Source organism: Camelina sativa, chromosome 6, assembly GCF_000633955.1.
Source record: "Camelina sativa cultivar DH55 chromosome 6, Cs, whole genome shotgun sequence".
Taxonomy (NCBI): domain Eukaryota; kingdom Viridiplantae; phylum Streptophyta; class Magnoliopsida; order Brassicales; family Brassicaceae; genus Camelina; species Camelina sativa.
The window spans coordinates 388,130-400,832 of NC_025690.1; the positions used below are offsets into that span (position 1 = coordinate 388,130).

Genomic DNA, 12,703 nt, shown 5'->3' on the forward strand with positions numbered 1-12,703 from the left:
GATGCCAACAGTTTCAGCATCAAAGCATACAAAACTTGCTCTCCTTCAAGGTTGACAGGGTACAATCTATGAACTGTGGAGAGAGAGAAATCGGCGTTTCCATGAAGGTCTTTCAGTCTCTCCAGTTTCAGTAGCAACAAGCATCATCTCCACCATGAATAATAAATGTAGTTCTATGTTGCAATTGGGTTTGAAGCAAGGGGATCTCTTCTTCACTGTTGGATCAATTAGTTTCTTAACAAGTATTAGGCTTTGTTTCTCCTCTTTTATGAAGTCTTTGTTTGTTTTAAATCCTTCACCCTTCTAGTTGTTGCTAATCTTCGTTCTATTTTCTTTGCTTGTATTAGTTATATTCTGTAAACTTGATCTTTTATATATTTATAAAAACCCTTTAACACAAAAAAAAAGAAAAAAGAAAAAACGTAGAGGAAATGAGTCTTCTTATGATTTTGTTATATAAAAAAACACCAACTCTAGAGTTCTACTTAAGAAAATGAATAGCTACATAGCACCGTCTTAAACTTAAATGGAGCCTCTGTCAAATTAAAAAAAAAAAACTAAAAATACTTAATAAATTTTTTTTTTATTTAAATATTAGACCTTTTTGCTTAAAGAAATTTTTTGATTTTTGTGATGGACTCATGGCATTTGCTTAGTCTATCATGGAATAGAAATGAACCTGTAGCTAGAGAGATGTGGAATATCTTAATTAAATTAAAGAGTAAGTGAAGTTAGCAAAAAAAAAATTCTAATAAATCCCTTAAGATTGATGATTTCACCATAATATTTAGGTTTAACAAATAATTCTGTAATTTCTTTATATACATAAACCCGTGCGTAATCTAGTGTTAAATAATAAGCTAACTAATGCCTGGGAGAATAGCGTAAATTCTCAAAAGGTGTGTGAGTTATCACCTTTAAGCCACGTCAGCGATCCGGCGAGGTGATATTCTAATCGATCCATAACCGTCAGATCATCAATCGAGTTCCGCATACCCTAACCGTAGGATGAGATAGAAAACCACATTAACCAATTAATTTAATTTTGTTATTTAAAATCCCTAAAGAAGCCACACAGTTTCATTGCTCCACCGCAACAGTACTACTCCCCTCCTCTCTCTCTCTCTCTCTGTCTATCAATCTCTCTCATGACGACGGCGGAGAACGAAATCGATCTTCAACAGAATGATCCAATGGCGACACAGAGTCTTCCCTTCTCTCTCCCTCCGTATCCTAAGGTATAATATCTCTCACTCAGATTTTGATTCTCATTTCTCCTTTTCCTAGATCTGAGAGATTCTTCTTTCTTTGTGACTTGAATTAGATGATAATGGACGCGATAGAAGCATCAAACGACGGATGCAACAAAACGACGATAGCGAAACACATCGAATCGACTCAGATCACTCTACCTCCGTCGCACAACACGCTTCTCAATTACCACCTCAACCACATGAAACAAACAGGCCAGCTCGTGATTGTTAAAAACAATTACATGAAACCAAATCCAAACGGTCCTCCCAAACGCGGCCGTGGCCGTCCTCCCAAACCTAAACCCGATGTCGATCCTAGCCACGCGGCGGCTGTTCCAGCTCCGTCTGCTTCTCCGCCGAGGCCTCGCGGTCGTCCTCCCAAATCCAAAGAGTCTCAACCAGAGACTAAAGCGAAGGCGGCACCGAGTGGTTCGGGGAGGCCACGTGGACGACCGCCGAAGAAGCAGAAGACGGAATCAGAGACGGTTAAGGCGGAAGCACCAACGGCTCAGCCTGAAGGTGAGCGTAGAGGTCGTGGAAGGCCACCTAAAGTGAAACCAGCCATGGTGCCTGTTGGTTGTTAAGGACTTGTCTCTCTCTCGAGCTTTTGGTTTAAGCCATCCTTAAGCAAACCGCTCTTTAAAAAGCCTTTGGTTCCGGTTCGTTTAATGATAATAATTTAGATTTTTATTGCTTTAACCGTCTAGTTTAATTTTAATTGTTGTGTTCTGTTATTGTTTAGACGGGTTGATGAGTAGAGAAGATAAATGTTGTAATTCGACTTTGCAATTGTGTGTGTTTGTAAAAAATTTCGGGTCTTAACCCTTTTCTAAAAGTAACGGTTTGGCGAAATAATCTTTTTATGAGCGTGTGTGTGTGTGTGTGTGTGTGTCTGTGATTCACCAAAGTTGCCATTGGGCTTTTTAGTAAAAAAAACAAGCGTTACAGTTACAACTTGGTGGCTAAATTGAATGTTAGACAAATTAGTGACAACATTTCAGAATTAGAAATAGAATTCAGGTCTTTTTGAGGTTTTGCTGTTCAGGCGGGAGGTGGGGTTTTCAAAAGATTGCAAATTTTTTGGAAACATGTTTGGTCCCCAGTTACTACTTCCTTGTTTGTAATGATGATGGTATTGGTTACAACCCCTTCACACTTTTGAGTTTTGATTGATAAAGGTTGTTGTTTTCGGTTTATACTTCGATGAGAAAGAGAGGCCTAGAATCAATTTCATGGACTTATAATGGGCCTAATCAAAACAGTGAAAAGGAAGTTGCAAATTAAAATAATACTACGACGACATGTTTGAGCCTCCTTACCAAAAGGCTCTCGAGTCTCAAGCTAATATTACTTGTACAGTCCCATAATATAGAGTTGTGTTAGCTTGGAACATAGAAGTCTTCCTTATGAAACATCAGTACCTCTGACCGTCCCTTTTCAGATCTTCACTTTGGCCTTGTTCGTTTATTCATTTGGATGGACCATCTGAATGAATCATTGAGGTGTTGTTCGTTTTTGTCAAAAAAATGAGCATCATCCAGAATCATTCACATGGATCATCTAAATGGGTTTTAAAATTTTAGTCAAAAATTTGAAACTCATTTGGATGATTCTAGTTGGACCATTTGGATGAAGATGGTGAATAAAAAAATAACAGGAGAATTATTGATTGACCATCCAAATGAACTATTTTTTTTTATCTTGTTTATTGGATCATTTGCCATTGAAATGAATCATTTAGATGTATCATTTAAATAGATCATTTAGATGGAAATGCTAAATGATGAAACGAACATGGCCATGTGTAGAGTTTCTAGCAAAGAAACAACTCAACAAGGTGTTCCATTGAAATGGGTTGTGGACTCATGTGTGTGATTCACATATGATATAGTCTCTTAGTATAGTATTCAGGTAGTTTGATCAAAGTCATTTGTTTTTGTAAATCATTAATACATTTTTGGCCAAATAGGCAACAACGCATGGCAATGTATCGTATGGTGTTTTTTGTTCAAAAATTTTTGGCTTGTAGAGACTCTTGCTTAAATAGAAGCTAGGGGTGACATGACAAACTTAAATAATTATCTTTTTTATATATATATAAGTTACAAACTTACAACCATTCAATGTTACATACTTACATGTAAAGAAGCATGACAAACAAAAGAACAATCTTAAGCATACAAATACAATGGTTCACGTCCTTTATTTTTGCTATTATGTTTGCTTACTGTTTTTACCAAAAAAATGGTTTCCTTACTGTTTTAGTTTTCAATTCTTGTGAGTATCGATCGCTTTTTTATCACACTTCATGTTAAAATCCATATACTCTCTTAAATTGATCAGAGTAAAATTTTAATGTAATTTTGACAACACCGGTTTAGAACTCTTAACAGATTAAGTTTAACAATATATATATAAGCTCTCTAAGTTCCAATTATATAAATATCTTTCTTCAAAACCAGTAGTAAAACACCCTATCATATGTACACAAAATCCAGTGTGACTTTGGACACAGTGCAATCTCGTGAGTAAAAGACCGACGTTTTTTTTTTTTGTTTGTTTGTTTGGAGGGCTTGAGTGGGACCATTAACAGAAACTAAGACACACAGAAGTGTGGGAAATGAGTATATATATATATATGAACACGTTGATATTAATTGGTCTATTGGATATATATGGTGATATGTCCTACTCATTTCACGGGTCGAGAAGGAAGAATATAAACACAACAAAACTTATAACCACTCCATGTGATTGTGATCTACATCTACTATATTCATACATACCTATTCTTACAATAATCTTATATATATATATATATATATATATATATATATATATATATTTATACGATCATGCAATTTAATTAGTAAATCAAATACGTAACACCATCTTCGACACTGCGTGATAATTATACACTAGTAAAGACAGCGATTCACGTTAGTCGGTCCTTTAATGTATAAGGAAGTCTTATTATCTTATAGTATGATTTTTTATTTCAAACACACAAAGCTGGTGATGTAATTAACATCTCCTTGAAGTGACCTTAACCCGTAACGTTAAACATACACAAAGCTCTCAGTCAGCTCGGTTTAAAATAAAAACCAAATCATTAATTATAATCATTTTCACATAATAGAGACAAAGTATATATATCTAGAAGCTTGCACTTAACATTCAGTTTCCTTCCACACAAAACTAATTTTAAAATTTATAACTAAACCCATAATGTATTAAATTATCAAAACATACACTTAATCAAAGTTAAAAATCCAACATGGGGGCTCTCATGGTCATGGTCATGGAGCTCCATTGTTGGCATAAGTGTTGACAAGGGCAAGAGCATTACTCGTTAACCTCTTCACTTCCTTGAGCCGGTCACAAACGGTCGTCTTAATCAATCCTCCTTCGTCCATATCTTCAAATCCATCCGTACACGTGTCCTCATCCGTCAATGCTGCACTCATCCACGTCTGCACGTTACTCATCTGAAACCTAAACGTTTCCACCGACCTCCGAGCCGCCGGGACTCCACCTTTGCCGTTCATGTCGCGTAGCTGTCGGAGAGATCCTCTCATCTCGTCGACCGCGTCTTCAACGTTCGAAACGCAATCGCGGATTACGGAGGAAGCAGTTTGGTGGCCATCACCGGCAGAGGTAATCACGGCGGTAGAGCGTGAGAGTTTGGAAAGATAAGCCGCCGTTGATTTGGCTTGTGAAAGTGAAACGCCGATTGCTAGCTTGGCTAGCCTCGCCGGACTGTCTTGAACGGCAGAGGCGTAGCTGGCGAGTGACGTGAAGCATACGTCTGGATATAGAGTGGCGTTGCAGCTTGTTCGGATGAAATCAAGATCGTTGGTTGTTGTAGTGTTTGGTCGTGGAGGCAAACGGACGGCTGAGATTGATCGAGAAATGAAGAGAAAGGTAGTGATGAAGAAGAGAAACGTCGTCGTGTGACTTTGGCTTACCATTTTCACTGTCTTTCGAAATTGCTTTTTTCTTTTCGTGTAAGATTATAGAGGAGTGATTGGCGGTTTATGTAGGCCTTAGGGATGGGTTTTCGACACTTTTCATGTTACAATGTTACCCATCTTTGTTACTAGGATTTACTAGATTGCCACTAATCATGTTGTCTGATATGTGTGAAATCACGGATTATGTTTTGGGTTGTAGCTTACAAGTATATAAAATAATAAATCAAGAGAGTAATAAGACCTATGTATATAATGTTTCACGTTACGATGAGCCATGTCGTTTATAGAACTTACATATTACTTTGTCTTATATGTACTTCTCATAAGTTTCAGTACTCGTATCGAACAATATTGTCCATCACATATGGTCGATGGTATTATATTATACAATGAACTTACAATCAGAGTTATTTAGGGAATAGTTAAAAAAGATAAATACTTTTTGCGAAGACTTATACTATTCTAATTAATTTCGAAGTTTTTAATATATATAATTAACATTTTATGAGGTGACAAAAAAAAACCCCTTAATATTCAAATGGGAGCCACCCAAAGTTGATAGATTCCTTGGAGATTCGCCAACCTTCTTTATTTTGCGATTGTGGGATGGTGCTTTCATCTGCCGTACCAAAGTTATTAATACGTTAGAGAAATGTTCGATCACGCAATAGATAAACACCGTTGATCAACTCCAAAAAAGTTAGTGCGTACATATGATGTGAAGGTTATATATCCAAAAATGTTAAACGATCATTCAAATTAGTGCCTACATATGCTATCTATCTTCATTTTAACATAGATTCATTACATTATATACATAAATTCATTTATTTTTATTTTTATTTTTGGGCTCTAATAATAAATAGATGTTTACTTTGTTTGTACATCCCATAATATATGAATAACAAGCAAAGTAACCGATCGTATTTCCCTACCAAAAATAGGGTTCGTATATATTAGTATAGAATTTCGAACGTATACGATGATAATTATCTAGAATCTACAAATTATAAACCATTTGCATACTTAATTCGGAATCCCATGATTATCATGTTTTTAGGAGATGATCAAATTGGAAATAATTTCTGATGGTATTAGACCAACCATGCTTTTTAAGGAGAGATATAAAACTCCACAATTATAGTACTCTTCTGGAAAGCAAATACTTAGGGATATGATGACTTATATGTATAGTGGGGAGGTAGCTGACTCATTGTTATTGCGTAATACATAGAACACTCGTATGCATACACGCATTGACGCATACTTGTTATACATTATTCTTCGCCTTTTTTAATAGGTTAAATATATTTTCCTATTGATGTATATAAATATTATTAGATTGACCTTTTGAAGTGTGTTGGTTAAGAATGTGATGGAAATGGAGGTAACGACTTGTGTTGTCTTCTTAGAGAAGACGGCCATTAACATTTTGTGTGAGGAGGGTCCATTTTGGTTTAGTCAACTTTTCAAGAAACAAACTAAAATCAAATACATAATGATTGTTTTAACTTTTAATTGATTGCGGACTTTAACTTTTCGTGGCGAGATTGGCTCTAAAGCTACACTCGATTAGCTAAATTTACTAAAAGGAAAATTAATTTAGATAGGGCATATAAAGATAGAGGCCACTTTATTCTATGATGTTATCTTTTTGTTCCAAAACCTTTCTCGTATTAACCAACTACCTGTATTCTTTTAACTAACAACCTCGACCAAATTATTTTTGAGAAAAACAAACGATTTTTTTTTATCAATTAATAAAAATAATAATTTAATGTTCGAGATTTTGGAGGAGAATATTGGATTATTAATGTTCATTTTTACTCAGAAATGAATTTGTGAGGTCAAGATAGTGAAAAGGTAAAAAATATTATTGACCAACTATCATCATATCCATTCCCAACGTTCGGAACGCCGTGGATTATGGCAACATAAATGATTCAATCATGCACGGAGTTGTTTAAAAGCTGTACATGTGGTTAGGTTTTGAAACAAAAGTTTTCATGCGATATTACCTTTTCCTTTTGAATTTAAACTCTTTCTGTGACATACTTTTTTTTCTACCATGGACATGCTTTTGTTGTCTACAATATGATAATTTAAGAAATTTAATTTAAAACTCATTCCATAAAACACATCTCGGTATACTTTTTTTTGTGCAAACCATAATTTCATTAACGAAATTAAACTAGGATCGGTACAAAGTTTTTAAGTGATAGCTGAAGATTATAACATCATGTATTTTAACAGGTGTTTTCTTTGAAGAATATTTTGAGTTCTTTTTCTACCTTTCAATAATGGCATATGAATTATTAGGCTAACCAAATATTTCTATAATCCATCTACAAACAATCAAGTGTAGTTGAGGCTTTAGATTCGTGTGTAAGTGTTTTTCAATTTATCATGAGTCCATTAAGATTTTTACTTCTAAGTTCTAAGTAGTTCCACATAAATGGATGGGGAAACAAATAAGTAAGAAATATAATAGATTTTAGTTTATTTTGAATTTGTTTGATATGACATTACCTTGACTCACATATTTTGTTCACAAATTGTGAGATCATGTGTAAAACTTGAAACTTTTGTACTATAATCGCATAAACTCTCCTTTAAATAGAAAATGTTATGTACTTTTTGGCATCTTTAAAAATTATAATATTTGCTTAGCAAAATAATAATAAAATATGAAACAACATTTTTGCTTTATTGTAGAAAATATCAGTTAAATCCTTAATTATTTATATTGGTATCCTAGTGATTATGATTAAATTATCATGAATATAGCTTCTTAAACATTAGTAAAACATTACATTAATTATATTGGAGTTCATAATAATCCCTAATAAACCAACGACCTAAACCGACAAGACCAAACTTTTGTCCATCATCTTTGGTGATGGTGAGAAGGGGTTTCGGTGATGCTGTGAATGATGTGGTGAGTGATGCTGTCATTGCAATGAAGAGAATACAGACTATAATTGTAAGAGTGTAGATTAGAATAGTGAACTAGACAATTAAAATTGAGAATGGATACCTTTCAGCGAGTGAATAAAGTCAATACCCAATGTTTCAAAGTTTATACCTGCATAGGCGTCACTATTACCAAAAACCTTGTATTTAATGTCGTTACTGACCACATTGTTGGCCTTGAGATTCTCTTGCAAGTTTTTTTTGAATATGTTTAAAACCATCGAAAGTGTTGAAGTCGAATGATAACCTAGATTCATCGAGATTCCAGAAACAACCGATTACGGACTTATCGTAATTAACTTTTTGGACCTGGAAAAATAAAAAGATTAGAAATTTAGTTAAGAGATTAATCACGTAATTCATTTGATTATGATGCATTTATATATAAACTTTAATATTTACAGAATATATCATTGTCTTCTTCTTCTTTTTCCCTCTTGTATCTTCTTTGTTGTTTTTCCCCTCTATCATTTCATTTCCCTTGGATCTCTTCACAATCAAATGATTCAAGTTTTCGATTTCAATTATAAAACATAATAAATGGTATGGGTACAAACACAAATTTCTCAAAAATCAGTGGAATCACACAAACTTATTATTATTATTTTTTTTGTTATGTTGTCAATGGACAATGTATTATAAATAGTATAATGTGATTTTAATAAAAGTTAGTGGGAAAAATATAATAAGTAGCGTTCGTCCCGTTATATTTTAAAATTCTTTTAGAAAACGAATACTTCTTGAACAGAGCCTTTTTATGTGATCGAGGATACTATTCTAGTCCTTTATGCCCTCAGCAGTGTAAAACAGAATGTTGTTGATAGGCCTGGGACTTCGGTTATTTCGGTGAATTCGGTTCGGTTATTTTGGTTTTTTGATTTTTTGAGTTTTGAAAATCTTACCGAATTGAACCGAAATAGTTATTTCGGTTTCTCGGTTAATTCGGTTTTAAAATTTCAAAACCGAAATTAACCGAAATTTGATTAAAAACATGAAAAAATCGGATTTTTCGGTTATTTAGAGATAATTTCAGGTTTTTTCTGTTTTATTTCAAATATTTCGGTTTTTCGGTTTCGGTTTTTCGGTTATTTTAGGATAAATTCGGTTATTTTAGGGTAAATTTCGATTTTATTAGTTTTTTTCCTAAAAAAAATTAAAAAAAATTTTAAAAAAAAAAATCGGTTAACCGAAAACCGAACCGAAATATTTCGGTTTTTTTGGAAAAAAAATTTGTACCGATCTGTTCAGCCGCCATAACCGAAACCGAACCAAACACCAAAAATATCAGTTCGGTTCGGTTTGGTTATTTCGGTTCGGTTTAAAATCCCAGGGCTAGTTGTTGATATGCACATGCAGGAAAAACGAAGTTACTAGACTGATTTTTGTTGGAAACATAGAAAAAGGTTTGGGCTGATTTTTGAAGGGTACTCATGAAGGAATAATACTTGCATTTAAATATTTTTGTATTTAGAATGTATGCTTTCAAAATATCTATATTTATGAATGTGTGTTTCGACTAAGCTAAAACTTAGATCTGCATCTTTACAAATTTCAGTAGGATTTGAGACCAAATTTACAGAGGTTTATTGATATTGTGGATGCTAAACCTTCCTAAACAATAAATCAAATCACTTGCAGAATTATGTATGGGCTTTAGGCCCAACGTGTTATAATCCACAAGAGAAACTGGGCTGAAGGCAAAGCAGCCCAAATAGCTCATCGGCGAGTAAAAAGGTATTATTACATACAATTCAAACATTTGTAAGAAGTTGCGAGTGAGTGGCATTGATTCATCTGATCAAAAGGATAAGAAAAAAAGCGCAGAGCAAAACTGATGAAGACGGAGGAAGAAGAAGAAGAAGAAGAAGAATGGAGATCAGCTCGCGAGGTTTTGTTGATTGTTCTTCCTTATCTTCCTTCGTTGTTCGAGCTTCTCTCTATGACTCGCGTTTCGCGATCGCTCAGAGACGCGATCAGAGATGAAACCGCCTTGTGGACAAACATCGTCGTTGAACCACCGCTGAGCTCTCGTCTTACCGATGATATTCTATCGGACATCACTTCCAAATCCGCCGGTAAGCTCAAGACTCTGATTCTCCGCCGTTGTCTTAGGGTTACCGACACGGGGCTCCGACGTGTGGTGGATTCGAATCCTCTCATCACTAAGGTAACCAGTTTGGAACCCTAGAGTCTATCTGGAATTGGAATTGGAATCTGAACTCTTTTTATATCTCAGATAATTGTGCCGGGATGCTCGGGATTGACTCCAGAAGGAATCATGGAATGTGTTGTAAGCTTGTCCAAGAACAATCATAAGGTGGAGACACTTCACATCAATGGTGTCAATGGCTTCACTAAACAACATCTCTCAGCACTTTTGACTTACCTTTCTTCTTCGGAGGGAGCAACGATCGACCTCGAGGTCTGTCCCAAATGCGATGAAATAAGGATGATCCCGGCTTGCTCAAGAGAATCATGTGTAAGTAAAACTCTCAAGTTAGAGATGATTGAGTTGAGACTCTTTATAATACTACTAATAATATCGTGTGTTTCTTGGGTTGAAGAACCTGAAGCAAACAAATGAACGCAAGTGCCGGGGATGCTGGCTTTGTATCCCTAGATGCGCTGAGTGCTCTGTGTGCCTTGGACCTGACACTGAGAGTCAAGAAGCAGCCTGTGGTAATGACGACGTTCTGTGTCTTGAGTGCTGGCTTGTGCTTCCCAAGTGCAGGTTCTGTAACAAACCATACTGCACAAATCACAGTAGTCGTCGACATGAGATTGCAACCACTGATGCTGCGGCGAGACCTTCGTTTGAATGTGAAGCTTGTTACTACAGGGCAGGTACAAACCCATATGAAGTCGACTATCAAATCTAAAAGCTTGGATTGCAACTTGTTCTCTCTGCAACTTTGTCTATTTATTGTATATGAAAAGCCTTGGATTGTGATATATTCAGAGACGTTCATGGAGTAAAAGTAAAAAAAAGAAAGAGTCAAGCTTTCATCACAGGAATTAGTTTACAATCATCGATGATCTTGAAGCCGAGAACCTACAGGCTACCCTCCATGAACTTCTTGTTAAAGAAGATGGTCAACAAAACTGGGTAGACAGCTAGACACAGAGGGAACAAAACCACCGAGCTCTTTTTTTTTTGTCTCAAGTGTTGCAAAGAAAGAAGTTAAATTTTTAGGGAAACAAGAATCGAGAGTTGTTGTTCGTTCTTTCAGAGTTTCTACAAGAATACTAAGGCAACGATCAGTAGAATGGAGAGTAATGTTGATGCGTGAGGGTGATGATAGTACTTTGGGATACACCCAGAGGTTGTAGAGTTCGCTGAAGGGGCCAGTGCCATGGTGTTGTTTCCAAGTGTCTGATTGCTTTTCGCACTGCAAAATGTAGAGATGTCGATGCAAAAGAAGTGAGCTTGATTCGTTTGGATATTAAAAATTTAATCTTTTGTGAGAAGAAGAATAAGAATGTTACCTTCCAGGGAACACGCATGTTCCTCGACCTACAGAGACAAACAAAAGAGCAGAAAGTTCATTTTCAGATACACATACTTGGATCTTTTGCAAACAGGTGAATGATAGTGTTGATAGATTCACATACTTGGATCAGTTGTGGTGACTGTAGCTACTCCCTTGAAATCACAGCTTCCTAAAGCTTTCCCCATCTTCTGGTAATAAGAATTAAACGCATAAGTGGAATGTGCAACCACGTCATCGGGTTCATAACAGGATTCTCCCTGCATCAGTGCAGAGCAATCGACTTTCCCTGGACCGCAAGCCCAATCAAGAGCTGCCTGAAGCATCTTTTTATCAACCTTTTCCTTCGCTATACAAAACGTTTGGTTTGTTGTATCATTCGCCAGAATAGCCCCTGCACCCGCCAAACGCAAAGTGTAAACCGGAGTCCCGTTTGTATTAAACAGCCCCCAGTTCTTCTCAGATACAGGTCCTGGTCTCGAATCTTCGTTGTAAAGCTCGTAAATGTATGTAGTAACTGCAGTTCCCGGGTGTTTTGGCGTTCCGGTCTTGTTGATCACGTGCTGTATCAAATTGCTATTGTAAGTGTTTGCGTTCTCTACAGTTGCGTCGTGCTCAGACGGGCCTCCTTTAGATGGCCATCCAGATTCTGTGACCACGATTGGAATGTTGGTGAAGTTAAGATAGGACATTGCAAAATAAGCTGCGTCGACGATTGCATCAAAAACATTTGTGTAATGTAACAACGTGTTGGCGTCTACAGCTTCTTTGTTTGCTTGGAGAGGCTGAAAAAGCGCGTAGTCAAGCGGTATAACTCCATTGGACTGAACATAGTCGAAATAAGGGTAAACGTTGAGCAGCAATGGCGATCCCGTGGACTGTAGGAATTTGAGGAGAGGAACAATAACTGGATCCCAAGTCTTGTTGAAGAAAGCTTGCGAGGGAGGGAAAGAATCAAGAATGATGGCTGAAGAGTGCGGGGTCGATACTTTGATCTGACGGTCGAGATTGGCGG

At 36.1% G+C, this 12,703-nt stretch overlaps 4 protein-coding genes across 4 annotated transcripts; 2 read left to right on the forward strand and 2 right to left on the reverse strand.

Annotated features, from left to right (window-relative positions):
- On the forward strand, positions 1,050-2,119 carry LOC104789923 (HMG-Y-related protein A-like). Its single transcript, XM_010515588.1, has 2 exons — positions 1,050-1,238; positions 1,325-2,119. Exons 1-2 carry the CDS (start codon positions 1,149-1,151, stop codon positions 1,835-1,837), a joined length of 603 nt encoding a protein of 200 aa, XP_010513890.1. The 5' UTR covers positions 1,050-1,148; the 3' UTR covers positions 1,838-2,119.
- Positions 4,345-5,276, reverse strand: LOC104789924 (21 kDa protein-like). Its single transcript, XM_010515589.1, has one exon. It carries the CDS (start codon positions 5,222-5,224, stop codon positions 4,553-4,555), a length of 672 nt encoding a protein of 223 aa, XP_010513891.1. The 5' UTR covers positions 5,225-5,276; the 3' UTR covers positions 4,345-4,552.
- On the forward strand, positions 9,962-11,335 carry LOC104789927 (F-box protein SKIP28). Its single transcript, XM_010515591.2, has 3 exons — positions 9,962-10,367; positions 10,437-10,679; positions 10,765-11,335. The coding sequence occupies exons 1-3, from the start codon at positions 10,035-10,037 to the stop codon at positions 11,077-11,079; spliced, it is 891 nt and encodes a 296-aa protein (XP_010513893.1). The 5' UTR covers positions 9,962-10,034; the 3' UTR covers positions 11,080-11,335.
- On the reverse strand, positions 11,178-12,703 carry LOC104789925 (glucan endo-1,3-beta-glucosidase 3-like; the record flags this gene model as incomplete). Its single annotated transcript, XM_010515590.2, is given in 3 exon segments — positions 11,178-11,589; positions 11,687-11,714; positions 11,813-12,703. Coding segments are annotated over 3 exon segments (1,073 nt in total), but the record flags the coding sequence as incomplete, so codon positions are not given.

Bases quoted from the DNA above. Each gene is read 5' to 3' on its own strand.
- LOC104789923 (XM_010515588.1), top strand. From the start codon at position 1,149: ATGACGACGGCGGAGAACGAAATCGATCTTCAACAGAATGATCCAATG. The intron at 1,239-1,324 runs GTATAATATCTC...GACTTGAATTAG, and splicing joins CTCTCCCTCCGTATCCTAAG to ATGATAATGGACGCGATAGA.
- LOC104789924 (XM_010515589.1), bottom strand. From the start codon at position 5,224: ATGGTAAGCCAAAGTCACACGACGACGTTTCTCTTCTTCATCACTACC.
- LOC104789927 (XM_010515591.2), top strand. From the start codon at position 10,035: ATGAAGACGGAGGAAGAAGAAGAAGAAGAAGAAGAATGGAGATCAGCT. The intron at 10,368-10,436 runs GTAACCAGTTTG...TTTATATCTCAG, and splicing joins CGAATCCTCTCATCACTAAG to ATAATTGTGCCGGGATGCTC. The intron at 10,680-10,764 runs GTAAGTAAAACT...CTTGGGTTGAAG, and splicing joins CTTGCTCAAGAGAATCATGT to AACCTGAAGCAAACAAATGA.